The following is a 20,228-nucleotide window of genomic DNA, read 5'->3' as shown; positions in this document are numbered from 1 at the left end:
TCACCGCAGCTTCAGGCCGCCTCTCACATCTTGTCGCACACCGAACGTGTCAAACAAATTCAGGGCTTCATTGTCCCTCTCACCGACTGCCATCTCACACACACACACACACACACACACACACCTGCCCAGCAGGAAGGCGGAAACATGTGGTTGGATTATTTTAGAGTTATGAATAGATGTAGAATAAATGCTTTCCTCTCTGGTTTGTGAGTGAAGTCAAAATAAAAACAAATCAGACCTCACAAATAACCTACTGCTCATTTATAACTATGAACATGGAGGTTTAGATGATTTTTTTTTTCCCATTTAAGAACATTATTGAACTGTATAATTGTACTTTATGGTTTCTATAATCGTTCATGTACCATTTTTATACCAAAATTAGCACTTGGATGCTTTTATGCTAAATGAGGAAGCACCAGCTGTCCCTTACCTTTTCACAGTTGTAGTGTGGTTATGCACATGATCACATCCAGGAAGTACGACAGGAAGGAACTGCATCCCACAGGCTGTATATCAGAGAAAATTTCTTCAGCACCTGGAAATGCTGGTGGATCAGTTTGTGAGATGGATAATGAGCTCCGAGGAATGTTTTTAGCAGTTCCAAACATGTTGCTATCGCTAACATTTGTGACGGTTTATATCGAACGAACATGTGCAGGTTTAACACACGCTTTACTGAACTTTGTGGTTATTCCACGATGACCTTTAGAGAGAAAGTCTCAGTTAGAAGGCTGGTGTTACTTGCTGTGAACACGGAATATGGACGCGTTAGGGTTGGGTTGAAAACGGTTCAAATTGAACTCTCCTCAGCTCTGCATTTACTTACCATGTTGTTACTCTTATTCCAGCCTACGTTGCTCTTTTTTTTTTTAATATTAGGCCGATATAACACATTTTGTGCGGGTAACGTTGGACATCAAATGTGACTTCTGCCTGACGAAAGCTGAAATCTGGAGACACACACAGATGCTGTGACATTTCACAAAAGCTGTGGGATTAGGGGGATTTGTTGCATGCGGAAGTCTTGTGAAATGCAGCCAAATGTTTGAACTCTTCGCTTTAGACTTCTTGACCTTGTGCAAGACGTGTTGCCCTCACTACAGCTGTTAACGGTGAACGCCGGAAGGCGGTAATAAACAGTTGTGTGTTTTGTGGCACCGAAATTCCCGATGTCATTCGGTCTGGTTACTACCGTTCACGTTGGCACCGATTCTCCCGGGCTTCGGTGCCCAATCCTCTGAGGTGGAGTGGGACCGCAGCCTTTCTCTGTTGTTACAGCACAAAAATGATGGCGTTCACTTTTGGAGCGAAAACGAGTAGCTATGTCACTGTTAAGCCTGCTGCTGCTGTAACAGCTTCCACCGTTTGTACAGGGATTTTCTCCATTCTGCAGCGAGCTCTTTCCACTCCAGACTGTGAAGAACATTTGTTTAGGGGCCTTAATTAGCTTAATTACCAGTGTGTCTTACTGTCTGTGGACATTCCTGCGTCCCACCAGTCATAAAATCATAAAAACTGCTCAGTAATGTGGAAGAAATGTTAGTTGTTAACAAAACACTTTAGAATCCAGGTCATAAGAAATAACTCTACACACACACTGTGCACACTTATTATGTAATAGCCCAGCAGATGATATAAAGCAAACATCAAAACTAAAAGATTAAAAGCTCCAAATACACAGACCAAACGGTGGCAAAATAGTCAGGTTTAACATCTTATGTGCTCATTATGTGTTCAAATGACTGACTCCAAGCAGAGGGAGCAGCATATTTAAATACCTTTTCCCCCAATTTAATGGGGGCTTTAGGGATAGAACAGAGATGAGAACCAGGTGGATTTACAGCATATATACACAGTAGTTCTGCATAGCCTTTGCTTATAATAAAAGCCTCAAATTAAGCGAAGCAAAGCTCAACGTTCTGACATCCTTCCTGTTCAGAGAGCAGCACATATTGAGGCCACCCCGCTTGTTTTTAGTCGCAGCTGTCTTGTCTCCTCTGGGAATCATTTTCTCTGTTGCAGAATATTGCCGCGATGACATGCTCGGTAACTGCTGCTGCCGCGGTGCCAGCAGGCAGGCGCACGAGGAACAAGGACACCAAGAAGCCAAGATGGTGTAACAAACGGGAGAGAAATGTTGTTCCGCTTCTGCTTTTTACATTTGACTGCGCGGACATGAAAGAGGTCACGAAAGCAAAGGGGAAAAAAAGAGAGAACGCAGCGATACAAGCGAGATTAAGTCGGAGAAATGTGTGTCAAACTGGAAGAGAACGGGACAAAAAGAGTGAGATCGAAGCAGAACAATGGACATCCACATGCTGTGGAAACATGAAGACATGTTGATAGATCATCAAAGATATGCACAACTTCTTTACCCACAGAGGAGATTTTTAATTACTCAGAGAAGAAAATGTTCTATTTCTGCAAATATTGTGGTACAATTAGATAGAGAACGATGTGGGGACCAAACACCAAATAACAGCGTAAGCACAGCGCGTCTGCAGCAGAACAACGAGCCTTTCTCACGGCAGAATAACTCATTAGTCATGCCTTCTTCTTTTCAAGGCATTAGTGCACCATTTCTGTTAATACTCAATTTAGAATATCTGTCAAATTTGTCAGCACTCGGTTTCACGCATCGCGACGGCAACAAATGAAGTGCTCGGCGAGCTAATTTGATGATGGCCTTTGAGTTTCTACTCACGGCAGCTCATCTTTGTTCCCCCTCCGTCCTTTGATGCCGAGCCAGTGAACGCTGAACAATATTAGCAAATGGATCAGCTGACGGTGGAGTGGCATGACAAAGTATGGAAACGACACAGGGTAACCACACACACACGGAGCGGGTGACTTAATCTCGTCTCTCCTGCTGGCCCTCAGGGCCCTTCCTACCAAGCAGGCGCATTCAGCACATTTCACAGTCTGCCCTCTAATCCTTTTAGGAGGCTCCATTACATGTCAGCAGTGGCCCACTGCGTGCACCAGAGAGCGGGAGTCAGCTGGAGTACAGCGTGCCTGTGTGCAGCGCTTTGTTGGGATGAGCAGATTTTATTGCACGGTGAAAAACGTTTCTTATTCATTCATTTAAGCACATAACAAGTACGTTCCCGTCAGGATTCATTCAGTCGGTGTTTAGTCTGAAGTCTTAATGTCTTAAATCTATTATATCAGTACTAATGTTACAAGAACCAAACGAGAGGCTCATCTTAATTGTTTTGTTTCATGATTAATGTTTTAGATCGAGATGCCAACAAAGTCTCAGTGAAACAGAGAGACTAACTTTGCACTCTTCTTCTCGATGATTTGACTTTTTTATCCAGTTTGTGTCATTTTCAGATTATCTGAATTATGATTAGAGGTCCAGGGCAAAGGTTTGATGAGATTCAGCGATAAAAGTCTCGTCCCATGTTAGAAAAAAACAAAAAAAAACAAAGCTGGCAGAACAACCTGCATGTCGGAACAATCTGTTCTGGGATGTTTGGATTCATAATGCTCGTTTTGAGGTGATGACAACACAACAAGTCTTTTTTTTTTTTTTTTTTGTCTTTATTTTAGACCAAAGCATAGTTATTTATGTTAGCAGGGGTTTCTGACTCTTAAGCAGAACACTTGACTCCTCGTGGTCGAGCTGAACACTGAAGGCCTCGGTATGCTACTCCGTAGCTATCCGACTCCTCACAGTGAAAGATGGCGACCGAGAGAGAAACCCGTTGTAGGAGTTTCTTGATATTGAAGCGCAAATAATTTTAATAAAACTCTTTCAAAAATGGCGGTGTTCCGGAAAAGTGATTCCGGAAATGATGTTGTTAGCCGACCAATCACAACCCTTGCGGTCTCCGCGAGTCTCCGTCACCTCGACGGATAGATAGGAATGTTTGCCCGACGCACTCAAGCAACGGAGAGCGTCTCCGGGAGGGTTTTCCGACGACGGAGAGCTCTCCGTCGCTTGTGTGCGTCGACCAAAATTCCGTCTATCCGCAATGACCGCAATAGTTGGATTGGTCGGCTAAGAACATCATTTTTGGAATCACTTTTCCGGTTTAGCTCCTTCCTCTCAGAACAACAACACCGCCATTTTTGAAAGAGTTTACTGTGTGCCGGTCAACATTTGGTCAAAATTATTTGCATTTCAAAATCAATAAACTCCAACTCCAACACAGTCTTTCTCTCTCGCTCGCCATCGTTCACTGTGAGGAGTGGAACGGAGCCGGAAGGTAAACAATCAAACAACGACTTTCACGATAGACGTCGCGAGATTGGGTCGTCTCACGTAGCGACGCCTACTGATCGGGAGGCGAGTTGCCTTTCGTATCAGACAGCCCGACGGAGAACTTCGAAAGGACGGAGAGCCTCTCCGTGACTACGGAGAAGCATACTGAGGCCTTTAATTAGGCTTAAGCCGGAGTGTTTGTTGCTTTGTTGTGTATCGTCGCTAAATGGCACGCCGCCACCAGGGTGCATTTGTGAGAAAAATCACTCAGAGGAAGTTTGTTTATTCCAAAGTTATGTAGACGTGGCGATGAATGATTCCTTCCATTCACTGGACAACTTTTAAGACCTCTCCAGGGTCACTAGAACTAGATTCTTTTTGGGATTATTTCCCATCATGCACCTGGTGGAAACTCTTAACCGCCAAGCAGCTTTCAGCCACAGCTGTGTTTATTAAACTTCGTAGAGACATTCGTGCCGTTGCCATCACGCTCCTCCTTTTGCACGGTCCAACCGTACGTTTATTACCTCATCGCCGCGGTCGCTCTCATCAACGGCTTCCACACAATTTGCATGAAACAAAACAAAAGACTTGTGATGATGTTAAACGTGTTTGACTTTGCGGTCTTAAAACAGCCCGGATCGAGCTTTACGCCCACCTGGCACCAGATGACCGAGGAACACCGTGAAACTGTCTGAAACTCTGTAAACACTGTGTACGGCCAGCTTTAGTTTGCAAGCATTACAACCTTACGTTGTGTTTTTATGTGGATGTTTCGTTTGTGTGAGACCGATTCACAAAGGCAGAAGTACTGTAGAGCCAAAAAGGCCTAAATGAATGGCTCTCGTTTTCTCCTTTTACATGATATTAGGATTCTGATATTTGCCACAATTAAAACGTTTGCCTCCATTGTAAATTGAATTATCTCTTGTAAAACTAAAGTGTTCTGTTAGAAAACACTTCTGATAAGCCATATCGAGCCACAACATCTGCCTTTTCCCTCTGCTTACAGCTTCGATCCACCGAGGCACAAACTCCAGGACTTCTGTGCTTTATGGTGCATCATTTAAGTTTTAAGGTGGCATCTCTTCAAAAACAGCCGTTCCACAGAAGACATTTTGATGTGTCATAGCAGGGGAGAGATCCTGCTGTTGTGAATACAGTTTCCTGGGACACTAAAAAAAAAAATAACCATGTTTCATGTCTTTCATTACGCTTGTGCTTCTCGTGCTCTGACCGGTCAAAATGTCCGCTGTGAAAAAGCTCCGTCCGGCCTGTTTTCTGACACATCCCACAGATGCTCAATCTGGGGCATTAGAAGCTGTTTCTGCTCATTATTTTCCCTTAAAGATGCCACTTGTTCTTCTTCTGCTACACACATAGAATATTCCACAGCACAAACTTTGTGATGACCAGATAATCAGCATCTTTTTGCCACGCTGAAGTCTGTCCGTATGCTTCTCTTGTCCCCGCCATGCATCCGTGCCCTTACCAACAGTTAACGCTGTTTGCTTCATCCGTCAGAGGTTTGGATGGATCTCTTTGTGCCGCTTGTCTAAATGCATATTTCAAGGTTGACCGATTCCTGCTTGGTTCTACCCCAAAGGCCTAAACATCTGCTTTATCAGAGGTGTTTTGGTGTTTTCTTTGGACTGGGAAGATGTGCTTATGGTTTAGTGCCACTTTGTGTTTGCTTGCATCTGGACCGGCCCGTGGTGGCGCCTGGTCCGCTTCGCTGTGGTTTTAGTCTCTCGCAGCTGTGATCATCAACAGATCTGATCATTAGCTGAGTCTGAGTTGTGTTTTAGTGGCTGATGTAGCCCCCCCCCCCCGTCACTTGGAGGTTACACTGATGCACCATTTTGCAGATGATTTAATTCAGGCTGTCGCTGTTGTATCTTAAGAATTTTTATCTCAGCTTGATTCAGTTAACATCACATTTTAAATTCATGTGAACGCACAGCTTGGATAAAACTGCTCATTTACTTTGCATCCAATCTTCCATCTAAGCACTGCATCTTCCACCTTCTCTACTACCCTCCTTCCTACTTATCAACGAAATGAATTTACTGGTAATTCTGTGACAAGCTGAAACTGGCAGATTGTAACCTGCAAGCCCACAAAAATGGACTGAATTTATTGCCGAGCCTCGCCTTCTTTCCCAGTTGTGCATCTCAAATCTATACGTGTGTTCGGCGAGCGAGTACATCCTTCAGTGATCGATTTTAAAGAGCACTGTAATGCATTTAAAAAAGGCAAGACACTCAAGCTGTCAGCCCCGGAGGGAGAATGAGAGAAGGAAATAACAGACAACGATCTGTCTGGGCTTGTCCTCCCCAAAGGGAGCGCTCAACAACCTGATCTCGTCTTCGTGCCACAGTAAATATGATGTCAACAGGACGGATGCATCGAGATCTGCTGCAGTGATGAGGAGACGAGCCACGGGGGTGAAGGATGCAAACGCTGCTGTGTTGACAGTGCAGCTGCGATACGTTTCAGGTTAATGGGACAGTAATGCCAAACCTCTTCCCCTCCAGCCAATTTTGAATATTCTTGTTGAGTCATCTTTTTGTTCTCCCCTTGTTTTCTTCATTATCTTCACCAAAGTTTTTACGGCTGATCTGTCTGTGGTTCGATATCTCCTTTTGAGAAATATTAATGTGTTTTTAACAGAATCCTCATTAACACTTGGAAAGTAACAGAAGTTTAACAAGCTCCACGAAAATGTACAGACGCTAATTAAGCAGCATTTTTATGGGTTTACATTCCCGTGTCTCTAAGGGGATCTTTTTCTTTCGCATCTGCCCGTGGAGCAAGATGATTATCATAAACTACAGAGTTTTATCTGTGGAGGCGGCCGGCAGGCTCTTCTGATGGGTTGTTTGGATCCTGTTTTTGCTTGATGGCACCGGCAGCAGCGCTGCCAATGAAAGCTTCGGGGCGTCTGTGCAGCCAGCAGGGAGGTGGCAGCTAGACGGAGGGCTTTATGATGCTGATGAACACGCACGAGTGCAGGCCGACACCAGTTCACGTGCAGGCGGTCGGCCACACGCAGCTGGCCATGACAAGCCTTTGCTCCGCTAACGCGGTGAATCGAACTGATGTTAATGACGCCGCTGTTTTTCAGATGCACGCGCGTGTTAAATGGTGTTTGTTCTTAGCTTTTGTTTTAGTTACCGCTCCAACAGTAGAACAGTAGAACATAATGTGCAGCAGAGCTCGCAGTGTATGTGAATAACGGGGGAAATGGACTCTTATCGTCTTATTTCTATGTTTGAGCTCTTCTTATAAAGGCGTTGGTCACTTTTGGGAGCCACGTCTAACGCTGCTATAATCCATCTGTTTGTGTAGATATTAAAAAAGGAAGAAAAGGTTTAAATGTATAAACGGATGCATGTGTTCAGAGATTTTTTTCACTATTTGCACGTGTTTTATGACTCTCACAGCCACAGGTCTGTTGGTACCACCTCAACTATCTGGGGAAGGGATCACAGGGCCCAGAACTCCAGACTGTGACCATTTATTTACATTTTACAAACATTTTTGGACACACTATTTCACAATTAGATCCATCGGGGGACTTTGATGTGGCCAAGCGTGGCCTGGTGGCGTTCCCCTTTCAGCAGCAAAGGTGGAACTTTGTTCATAGAAGCTATTACGTTTAATCAGGTTGTAAATGAGGATGTGGCAATCAGTTCATTGATGGATTGTATTTAACTGTTTGAATTTGAGTTTTTTTCAGTTTGAGCAAATCTGACCCTCGGTGGCAACATAATATGTGTGTATCAGCCAAAAACCGTAACCCATTATTTCTTCCATCTGAGCTCCACAACTGAGAGTATACTGATAATTACTGATATTTTGTTTATTAGCATTGTAGCCCACAGAAACACCAAACTGCTATCTGAAAGGATTAATTTATCTTGGTCAAAGTTTCCTTTAAATTGAAAGAGACGTTTAGTGTTGTCCTGTTATCCTTGGATTGCAACTAGTTGGAAACGTTGGTCTGGAGCCTTTAGTGTGGAGGAGAAATGTCGATTCTTCTTATTTACAACCATTTAGAAAAGGTGAATGTTGCTCAAAATGAGAGCACCCAGTTGGCCGACTCAGCGCTGCAGTCAACATCAGGTGGGTCAGACTTATTTCCCACGCATACTCAGTATGTCAGCCGTGATCCTCGACTACCGTGCTTCCCCAGGTATGAGTCAGCGATGCCTTCCAGGAGGGCTCTTCTTTCGAGCAGGGATTGGGCAAATCGGCCATCTTTGGACTCGACCCTCATTGAGTTGATCTTAATGTCTGAAGGAGAAACATCACGATGACTCCGCAGGGTGTTAAATCTACAGCTGTTTTTGTGCCCACCTCCAGTTAACCTTTAACAAACCTTTTCCTTTAGTTTGTGGTATTTTGGTTCGGTGTGAGGATGAATTAATTTTTTCACCTCCCCCCAGGAATCATGCAAGACGCCACGTTTCTGATCTTTTAGCCTTCTGAGGAAGTTTTCCTGCTTTCCCCTTAATGTGGATCATATCCTGCTCATATGCAGGCTTATCTCTGCATCTTTTTTGGCACCATTGTTCTCTCCTGCCACCCCCCCTGCTTGTCTGTATCTGCATTTGTTTCAAGTTTAACTCCACAGTTTGACCTCCAACTCCTCTGTTCAATGTCCCACAGGCTGCTTAAGTATTCTGCAAACACCGGCATGTGTTATTGCTCCCTGTTACATTTTCAGACAGCAGGAATTTTCCATAGATCTGCTGTCTCTATAAAACTGCTCAGCCCTGACACATCGTGTTGATGCATCAGCCTCCATCTGCACAGTGTGGAAGTGCTTTTCTTTGTGGAGCTCCTCTGCCTGACTGCTGTCTGTTTATTATAACCAACTATGTTTTTTCTCCTCACAACTGGGCTCTAATATATGTTGGAAATGAGTTGGAGTTTTTTCTCTTACTGAAATAGCTCCATTTTCGCCAGTTTTTCCTTGGATTATGGTTCGATTGTGCTGTTTTTCCTAATTCTGCATTATTCTAACACTAACTATCTAATTTCTAATTCTAACTATCCCTTTAGGATAGTTCACCTCTTTTGACATGAAGCTGTATGACCTCCCACACTAGCAATATTATTTATGTACATTTTCTTACCCCCTGCTGCGTCCTGTGAGCCGAGTTCCAGCCTCGTTTTGGAGTTGACGAAGGTAGTCCGGCTAGTTGGCTAAAAAATAAAGCGTTTTGCTTCTCAAAACAATATGCGTTCAACAGAGTAATACATTTGCATCACAAAATCGTTCTCCAGGAAAGTCAGACCTCACAATCGCATGGCACTATTTTCTCTCCCTTCGTATCACTGCCTGCTGCCGCCTGCCGACAGCCGCACCTGGAGAACGATTTTGTGATGCAAATGTATTACTCTTTTGAACCCATATTGTTTTGAGAAGCAAAACGCTTTATTTTTTACCCAACTAGCCGGACTACCTTCGTCAACTCCAAAACGAGGCTGGAACTCGGCTCACAGGACGCAGCAGGGGGTAAGAAAATGTTCATAAATGATATTGCTAGTATGGGATGTCATACAGCTTCGTGTCAAAAGAGGCAAACTATCCCTTTAATGTCCACTTGTAAATGTCCGAAACTCCCTTTGTCTGGTCCCTCAATAGTCACCCCGTGCTGGTTTTTCAGGGTCACCGTTTTGTTTAGTAACGCAGCTGAGCCTGTGAGGTTGGAAGACATTACGTTTTGGACCAAACTCTTGTTGTTCTGTTTTAATGTGTTCAAGGGCTGACTCTGATTGGACTGATTGGTAAATACAGTACAAGACTGGTAGGTAGACTTTGTGCAGAAGCATCACGGAGGGCCACTGGACACCAACAACGAGACCGGCCTGTTGTTTTCAAGCTCTGATGGGTCTAATTGGTCTAGTTTTCTTGGGTTACAGAGCAGGATGTGGTAAATACAACTGTAACACCACCTCTTTCTCCTTGTGTGTTGTAATCGCAGCCTTTTCTGTTCTTTGTTTTGTCCATCTGTGTGGATGTGGATGGAGTCAGGGTGGATGTTATTGTATAGATTCTTTCTTCCCTCTGAGCCACCAGGATTATCTGAAGAGAGTAGAAAGAGGCGGCATGACGAGAGTCAACACTGGTCCAGGTTTGAAATAGAGACCTCCACAAGCCGCTAAAGGGCTCCAAGTTGTGTTCCAGTTGGAGCTTAAGTATGACATCTAATTCAGTGGCCTGTGCGCTGTTTTCTCCATGAGAAACCGCAACGTGGACAGAGTGAGCCTTGTCACATCACTTGGTGGTAATATCGACTGTTCTTTGGCCATGAAATACCTGCTGTTGATCAGTGAAAGAGAATCCATTTGTCTCCTGTGGTAAAACGAGCATTTTGAAGACTCATCATCAAACCTGTCCTTCTGTCTTTATTGTACGGCAGCCCGAGTCTGTTGTAGACCATCTGTAAACCTCGCAAAGAGCAAAGTTTACTGTATCGTCAGTTGACAAGATTGACATCCATATTTTTAGCTTTGAGCGTGTGTTTGCATCCAGTTAGTTCAGACCTCGGGTTGCTTTCATCTCTTTGATTGGCGTGCTGAGAGAAGAACAAAGGCTGCAGCAGACTTCTCAGAGCCTTCATCTGTCAGACGAGTGGAAGAGGTCATGTAATCTCAAAATGAACACATGTCCATTTCTCTGCATTAGTCTTTTAAAATTAGTCGCCAGTCATGATAATAGAAATCCAGCTCCGGCGGTGCTGAATCGATGGCGTCTGACCTCAAAGCTTTTTTGTATTTCTCATCTCGCTGCCGCACAGTTCAAAGGGTGGTTTTGCATATATTAGGGTGTGAGTTTCCTCCATAAATCTCCTCAGCTGACACTTTGTGGCCATCGTTTAGCTGTCGTCTGGGTCCTGAAGTCTCACTCTGTTCCATTTGCTTTCATCCTGCATCCGTTTGGTTGCCGGCAGGCGTTTTTATGCTTGTACTTCTCCGGGTTTTGAGGTAAATATTAAGCAGAGAATGTTGATGGACTGCAGAATATTCCAAGCGAACATGGTAGGAAATAAATCAGTCCTGAAGTTAACCATCCATCACTCTTCCTCCCCCTTCTCTCTCTCTGTCCAGGTGTTCAAAATGAAAGCAGTGCAGCTGGCTGAGAAGCTCCTTCCTGCCTTTAACACCCCCACTGGGATCCCCTGGGCCATGGTCAACCTAAAGAGGTTAGTGTCCCCACCACTGAGAGCTCTCACCTTCTGACTACCCTGAAAGGGAAATAAAGTCGGCTGTTTTAACCTGAAATTGATTAACCATCTTGGCTCCATTTTTGCAGACTCAGCCTTGATTTCAGGGCACATTTAAATTGGAGAAAGTGTTTAGAACTTAAAGCTCTTTGATATGTAGACACTTTCTTTGTTAAAGACCACTAAGGGTAAATGTTAAGAAAACACGTTTCGTTCAGACAATTTGCATTGGTTTAAACCGTCAGGGCAAACTGCATTGATTTTACTCTGGCTTGTTTTTTCCTTCGGTCCTCGCAGCTTGTTTCTAAAGGTGTGTTTACCCTTGAGAGGTTTAGTTTGATTGAAATAAACTTTGGTCTGATTGCTCCATGAGTTTGGATCATTTGAACCTTTGTCCATAACAGATAAGCAGACGGAAAGCCATCTGTCTATTCAAACAAACTCCAAACTGAGGTTTAACTTGAATGTGAACGCAGCACGGGCCAAAGATATCAAATGTACTGTATGTTAGTGTTTTCCATCACCTGCTGATGATGCACATGATGTCATCAAAAGATTCAGGGAACCTGGAGACATCTCTGTGGGCAGGTGACACGGCAGAATCTTCACATACAGCATCTGTTACAGCAGCACGCCTTCAAAGTAGAACAGAGAAAATACGGCAGAGCTAGAATCCTTTAGCGCACAGGTCACAAAGGTCCAACAGCTGGTCTTCTCAGTTCCAGATGTTTACAGACTGTTAAAAGAAGAGGGGATGCCGCACAGTAGGAAACATGGTCCAATCGCAACATTCCCTGCCATCAAATTAAAGAAGAACTGATATTTATCAACATAACTTTAAACATTTGGCTTGGTTTTTTCATCTAGATAAAATGCTTTCGTGAACAGCAGCTAACAGAGACTAAACATCTGGCTGTGAAACCTAATTACACGTATGGACCTTAGACTAATGGCTAATGTTTGTGTCCAGGGTTTGTTTGGTCAGAGCAGTCGTTCTCAACCTTTTAGAGCCAACGTTTTCCCCGTAACGATACGGCAAAACCCCAGAAAATAGCTGGTGACCACTCCACACTGAGAGTTAAGGCATCTTGAATAAAGATCTGGTTCTACGGCTTTGCAGTTCACATATTCTAAGGTATTAGATCAAATTAATATCGTTCTCATATCTGTTAAGGTGCCGGTATAATCACACAACTGCTCATCAATAGTGATCAAAACTACCCAGAAACCCTCATATGTTCTTGTCAAAATCAAAGTTTTACAATGTTAGAAATGTTCTTTCAGCCTGATGAAAATGAAGCTAAAGCCTTGAAAGCTGAAACATTTGATTCCTGGATGATGTCAGAGGTTTTAAAAGCACCAGCACATGCACCGCCCACCCACACTGGGTTTTTTTCTCACTCATTTTGCCTGATTAGGCCTTTTCACAGAGCTGTGTGGGTGTGGACAAAGTAGATCCTTCATGGTTTTTTTTTTTGGTTTTATCCCCAAAGCACCTGCACTCACATTTCAACCTGAAAGAGAAAAAAAGTATGAGTCAACTCTCATTAAGCTGAATTCACCCCGTTACGTTACAGCTCGTAGAATCCCACATAACTCTGAGTCGGTCTCCTTTTTGCGTACATGTGTGTGCCTCCTCTCCGTGTTAGAAATTCACAGCTACTTATTCATGGCGTCAAACGGTAAAATGAATTTCTTTCTGAATCTACTTGGTGGTTTGTTGCTAAGCACCCAGCCTCTGTGCGAGGGACAGCGTTCCTGTTGAGTTATTTAAGTATTACGAGACAGGGGCTCATTTTTCTCAAGATAATTCCTAATTTGTCAGAGAAGCGACACCTTCTGTTTGGCCTTAATCTCCCACCAGACAAATACACGAAACGCAGCCGCGCATTCATACATACATAAAGGCCCCGTGTGAGAAAACGGGAATTAAAACAAAAACAGAAGACACACACAAGCGATTTAGCTCCGTTTTTTCAGCTTTAGTACACAGAAAAGACTAAAGACACTCAGACACAGATAGTACGGAGCCTTTAAATGTTAAATATACCAAGATGAAGCATTTCCATCTAAGTTATTGAGCAAATAAAATCTTTCCTGTTTGGATGAATTCACTCATTCCCATTTTTTTCTTAAAGTAAGGCTGGAGATTTCCTTTTTTTTGTCCTTATTTTTGTTAAATTTCCCAGAAAATGAATTCTAAGAAGTTCGAGTTGGTCGAATTTCCTGAGATCTTACCATATTTGACGGGCTTTGATGAGAATGCTACAAAGAGACGGTACAACAGCACCTATTTCCAACAAGAAAACAAACAGATTACAAGAAAATGATTATTTGCTCCTCCTTATGGATATGTTTTGCTGTTAATAGTAAAGCCAAAAACTAGTTTTTGTGGAGATGAGTTTGGAGGACAGGTGGGATTGTGACGTAGAAATCCACTGCAGTGACTTCAGAAACAGATTTATAACAAACATATGCTCTAAAGCACAACCTTTGTGTCTATATTAGTGTTGTTATCACTTTTCTGATGCTCCAGGCTCTTCGAAATGTTCTGAGCTGCAGCTCAAAATGTCTGAATCAGAGAACTTCTCAAACCATGTTGTGAGGCACTGGTTCAAAGTTAAAACCCTGTCACCCCAGGCTGATTTGTTTCTAATGGGAAAGCAAGGACGGTTACTTCCTGATTGTGCAGAACTCTGTATGTGTTCCTGTTCCTGTCTCTTGGTTTTCTTCTGATCTTCTCCTTTCGTGCTCTCCTCCTCAGCGGCGTTGGGCGTAACTGGGGCTGGGCGTCGGCAGGCAGCAGCATCCTGGCCGAGTTCGGGACTCTCCACATGGAGTTTGTTCACCTCACCTACCTGACAGGAAACCCTGCCTACTACCAAAAGGTAACGCCTGCACATGCCCACATTTGCAGACTTTTTTCCTACCTTTTCTACTTTTCTTTCATACTTTTTTTTAGTAACGCTAAATGTGCTGATGTGTTTCGGCCTAAAAACCAACTCGATATTTACTCATTTAGAACAAATAGCACAGAAATAAGAACGACTTGTGAATAATTTGGAGTTTTCTGTCATGAAAAGGTGATTTAGTCTCATGGTCTGTTCAGATGAAAACTGCTGTGATTGGTGTTTATCTCAGGTGATGCACATCAGGAAGCTGCTGGCTAAAATGGACCGACCCAACGGGCTCTACCCCAACTACCTGAACCCCCGCACGGGTCGCTGGGGCCAACGTAAGTGCAGACGGTGGCTTTAACGTGTGGCTCCTGCATTTTACATTTTATTTTACACATATTTAATGCTTTGAATGCTTATCAGACGTGTGAGCGTTGAATTTACTCGTGCTCAGCTACAGGTGGAAAATACTTTAATTGAGAATTATGCCTAAATTCCTGCATCACTGATGTAAAACCCCCACAGAGGGGCGGGGAGGGGGGGGGTCAGGGTGTTCCTGTGAGCTCTGCTTCAAATGATCGTTCCCTCAGAAGAGCCTCGACGAGTCAGAGAAAGGATTGAGTCCACACGCAGGAAAGACGAGGAGTGGAATGGATCTTCTTTAATGAGAACAAATTGAATCAAGCAGAAGAAGACGGAAGCCCAGGAACGCGGTCTTCCCACAATATTGATTACATTTGGCGCTTTGCCCGGGAAAATTAACAGCTCGGAGTGAAGTAAAGTCAGGCTGATTTCTTCCTCTGAAATCTGTCATTTCTGGTTAAAGCGATTTTCAACAGCAACCAAATGCACTTTAGCTTTTCATTTAAAGCGCAGGGAAGGACGAACAATGAGTGCGTCTGTGGCCACACCGAGGACACCGTTCAAAAAGCTGCGATTGTCTTTCTGCTTGAGGTCAAATTTGCTCTTATCTCTCACTACTTTTAATTATTTCCATTCAAAATAAACACATTTGAAGTCCAACTTCTTCTACACATCAAAGTTACATTTATCAATCAGCTAATCAGTTGTAATGAAGCAGCTTTTTGGTGATTTCCTGTCTCTCTAATTTGAATTTCTTCTAACCCCGTACGAGCATTATTTATTTATTTTTGTGTGTGGTCACATGCGACGTGTCGTCTGAAAGCCGAGATTAGTGTAATTCAGTGAGCGTAAAGAGTTTTAAGATTCAGTCACAACAGCTGGCACGATCGACGCCAATAAACCGATCGACGTAACACCAAGTCCAGACGATCAGTCCAATAAAAGGCTTCATGAAAAATAACATCAGTGTTTCCACAGACTGCTGTTAGACTTGCTGCCTCATCTCCAACACATTCCTTTCTGTAACTTTCCTTTGCAAGTCTGTGTTCTTCTGTCATAAGTTTGAGCTCCATAACGAGACTTTTGGAGAGTAAAAGGCATCGGAACGGACACTGAAGCTTAAATTTAACTTGGTAATGTGATGAATAAACTTTTACAATGATGATATGAATGTGGTCGCCCTGACACCTGGATGTATCCTCACAAATGCTCTTATAAAACGTTCATTTTTTGAGGTTATTGTATGTATAAATGTGGTCTGATTGTGTGTAAACACAGTCTACAGATTTAAAACGGAGGTGAACAATCAGGCAAAAGTGTTATTCAAACATCTGTCACTCAAAGCCAATTAATCCTTGTGTGGGAGGGAAAAGTTTTTAGTTTAGAGCAGCCGTCACTTCCATTTGGGTTTGCATTTCACAGCCTTTTGGGCTAATTTTCCCAAACATTTCCACGTGTCGAGTCTTTATATGTTTATGTTTATAGTGTCTCTGTCACTTTAATCGTGAAGTTACGACCCAAGACTTCACGAAGGAGCAGGCGATGATATTTCTTTATGTTTCACCACCTCAGGCGGTGTGTTCTGAACCTGAGTTCATCAGAGACTCGGATGCTGGATACTCCGGCTGACGTTGTTGGTGCTGAGCTGCTGCTCTTCGTGGGCGTACTCGCCTTTTCATGTCGATCAGATATCACTCTTCTGCTCAGTTTGCTCTTCGGTTCAGTGAGAGAAAATGAAAAGATGAAATCTGTTTAGATTGAATATTTAGGGTGTATATTTATGTGTGCGGAGTTGGTTTCCATAGTAACTGTGATATATTAAAGTAAATGGGGAAACAGTCGGTAGATTTTCCGATGCTATTGAGGTCGAGCCAGATTAAATCTGCTGTATTTGTTTAACTTTTGACAAATCAATTGAAGGGCTCTCAGTGACCGCTATATAAATGGATGGATGGCTTGGAAGTGCAAAGACTTTGGGCCAAAAGCGAGGGATAAATAAATGGACAGAAGATGGCGGGAGAGCAGATTGATGGATGGACGAATGAGTACATTAACAGTTGGAGAGTTGGCTGGCGAGCTGCGTGACGATGCAGGTGCTGATGGATGCTTTGTGTTTGTGTCGGGGATGGAACTGCATCCGTGCACGTCCACTAATGCATGTTGCTTTTTCAACAAAAAGACTTTGATTAGCTGCCATTCCACCAGCTTAACTGATTAGAAGGAAACTTTGGGAGACCTTGAATGCTGATATGTTCTTACAAAATATCAAACAACGAGGCTAACCTTCATATAAAGATTTCACCATGTTTTCAGTCATATGTTAAGCAGGGAAGTAATCACTCCCAATCAGACGGCTGCTGTACACTGCAGTGGACTGTATGTGGGGCGTAGAGCTTTGCAGAGTTTGGAAAAGAAAAATCAGGGCTATTTGATGGAAATGCATCTGAGGCATGGAGAGAAAATGCTGCCAACACACAGCCAGCAGAAGAAATCAGCGTTTCAAGTCCTGGCTGCATCAACAAATTAAGTTGTGTCTTATGAATAGAAGATGTCTGGGTGAGGTTAGGACATGCTGATCCGTCACTGTACGGGTTTCTGTGGTTCTGCTTGTTCTGAGTGCAGATGTGACAGCGGTTGACCCACATTTTCAGTCGGTGCTCGTTTGTTAGCAATCATTGTTAGCATTTAGATGCATTTTTTAATTCAAATGAAATGCTTTTCATGTTAATGCATTGTCAGCGTCTGCAGTCCTCTGTTTTAACTGTCACATATTTGAATGCTGCTCACTTTGTGTGTGAGGATTGCATCAAGTGCAGCGTTTCCTACTCTGTATTTGTATTTGTATTTGTATTTGCATCAGGACACAATAAAATACACGGCACTGAATAACATTAGATTAGTTTCGAAGAAAAAAAACAACATTGTAAACCACAAAAAGGCAAAAAAACATAAAATTGGTATAAAAGGTCACAAACTAATAACTTGTTTTAATAACAAGTTTTTGATTGGTTTGAAAAGGGGAAAAAAAGGGACTTTGGGTCCACAGTCCAGGTGCTGTTGTGAGTTTTAAATCACCTGAGATCTAAAGTTAAAGAGTGGTCTAATGTCACCGATGTGCAGTCAGAGTTAGTGTTAGCACTCCTCTAGCGCTAGTTTCTCCAGTTTGAGGACGATCAAGGGCTTTTATTTCCTAAAAGTAAGAAGTGCATTACACTAATCCATCATAATCATCTTAGTTTTGAATTCTTCCTCAAACACATAAAATAAACTGCTTTAAATCAGTTGTTTAAAATAACAATCTGAAGGCGTTTGGTCTTAAAATGAGCTCAGCTTAATGAAGGAGTGCATGGAGGGTCTTTTAGCTAACCAATTGTGCTGCTAACCGGTGCATATAACAGTCCTGTATGGACTACTAATTTTGATATGAGGCATTTTGTTCCAGCCCAAACAGCTTCAGTGAAGTACCATAGCTGACATCTGGAAATGGCTGATCTGGAAGGACCAGATGTGCTGTAAAGTCGGCTAAATAAAGGCCAACATTGCATCGTTCGGGTGTTAATCGTGTTCTTCACGTCTTAAAAGTAACAATGCTCACAGCTTTCTCAGGATATTCTGATCAACCTCCAGAAGGGAGAGAATCGCAGCCTGTTTACAGATAAATCCACAGAGTGGTGAAACACGTTGTGGAAATGCGTGTTTTCTCTTTGCATGTTTCTGAGCACCTGTCAGCGAGTCAAGCAGGCACACGCTACATCCATTTAAATTCATTACAGGATCCTTTTAGACTGCAGAGAGGCAGTGGTAACGTGAGCTTTTATCAACACATTTTAACACAAAGCCTCAATGCATTTCAGGATAATTAAGCAACCGCCGCTTAGAGGTTCTGTTTACTACTGAGCTGTTTTAATGATGTGACGGACGGAAAGAACAGTGTTTAGTAATGTTGAGGCCGGTGTGTGAATGTGGGCTTGTAGCCTGTATTTAACCAGGCTGGTGAGTGACTTAATGAGATCCTTCAGTTATTATTTTCACACACTGCTCTGAATGTAAACACCTACTAACATTTGGCTTCTCAGTGCAGTGGGAAATTGTTTAATCAAAGTTTTTTATCGGCCGCCGCTCGGCACGGCGCAGATGGTGAGACAACACCTGGGCGTCCGTGCTAATTTTCTCCGAGGACGCTGTAGCAACAGAAACATACTTTTACCGACCGTAACGCCTCACATGGAGGCTCTGCAGCTGCTGATCTCATTTCACCATTTAACAGCTGGATGCTGTGTTCAGGCCCACTGTGCACGGCTGGCCTGGTTACTTCTGCTTACACTGCGATACTCTACCTGTAGAGCTTTGGCATGTTTTAGCAGCCCTCTCTGCCTACCTGGAAGCATACACAGCACGTTTTAAACTCACTCACATTCACGCTATCTGTTAAACTATCCGTCTTTCATCGCTTTCTTATAGCAAAATTAATTACTGTTCAATCAATTTTCAGTTTTGTACGACCGTCTGACTGCTTGTTTGCTTTTATTTTTATTTCAACTGCAACTAGGAAGCGAGAAAATGTTCTTAATCCCGTTTCCAAAGCTTTGTCTGGTTCAGACATTATGCTGTAACTGAGGTGCCAATCAAAAGCTAACGCTGGTGGGTTTGTTTTGCAGTCGTTTAGACGCATCACGAACTTATAAGAGATGATATGCGAAAGATGAGGCAAGATAAAGCTGTAAATCAGGGAAATAAAACGAGTTTACCAATTGTTTCACACTGGAGGGGTTCGACATCACAGATAAACACCTCCACGCCACCCGTGAGTACGCCGTGTTGTTGGATATAATGTGAGAACGCTCTCGCAGCCCGTAAATAGAGATTAAAGTGAAGGGAAGATACACAGATTTGAACTGACTGTTGCAGTTTTTGTAGTTCTTACACCAACGTTGTCTTGGTTGGTGTCTGCTCGCACTCCAGCCCAAAGACAGAAAGAGAAGAAGAGACGTGGAAATGCAAGCAGGGGGAGCTGGCCTCCAGTACATATTAGTGGTAAATCTTGATTTAAAGGGATTAAATTTGTTGTCTGTTTGTTTCTGTCTCATCTCTGTTTTCCTTTTCCATGATCAAGAAATTAGACGGAGTATGTGGAGTGGGAATAAAGAGCTCTGAGCTACTTTCTTTCCTGTAAACCACTTCATCCGGGCTGCTGCTCTGAGTGGATTAACAACACAAAATGAATAAATGGATGAGTGTAGCTGCTAACGTGGTAAACATATAGATCACAAAATAATTCAGTAAAGACTGAAATATTTCACAGTTTTGAAGCCACACAGGCTTAAATACAATCTACTAATTGTATTTGAATACATTTTTTATTTGAATACATTCCAGGAAACAAAATTATTTGCTTATGTTGACGTGAATTTTCCTCAAAAATCCCCCAAAAACACACTGTTGATATTTTAAGTTTTTCTCTTTAGTGTGTGTGTGTGTGTGTGTGTATATTTTGGGAATATTTGAACAAATTTG

General features: G+C 42.9%; 1 protein-coding gene across 2 annotated transcripts in view; it reads left to right on the top strand.

Annotated features, from left to right (window-relative positions):
* Nucleotides 1-20,228, top strand: part of man1a2 (mannosidase, alpha, class 1A, member 2) — a 117,358-nt gene that overhangs the window by 73,188 nt on the left and 23,942 nt on the right. For both annotated transcript variants that reach the window (XM_075480084.1, XM_075480085.1), the window contains exons 7-9: nt 11,339-11,433; nt 14,219-14,342; nt 14,596-14,689. In XM_075480084.1, the coding sequence (XP_075336199.1) occupies nt 11,339-11,433; nt 14,219-14,342; nt 14,596-14,689 (313 nt within the window). The remainder of the gene's footprint in view (nt 1-11,338; nt 11,434-14,218; nt 14,343-14,595; nt 14,690-20,228) is intronic.

This window comes from Odontesthes bonariensis, chromosome 12 (genome assembly GCF_027942865.1).
Source record: "Odontesthes bonariensis isolate fOdoBon6 chromosome 12, fOdoBon6.hap1, whole genome shotgun sequence".
Classification (NCBI taxonomy): Eukaryota; Metazoa; Chordata; class Actinopteri; order Atheriniformes; family Atherinopsidae; genus Odontesthes; species Odontesthes bonariensis.
Note: the sequence above shows the minus strand (reverse complement) of the source record. Positions and strands in the feature narration are given on the sequence as shown.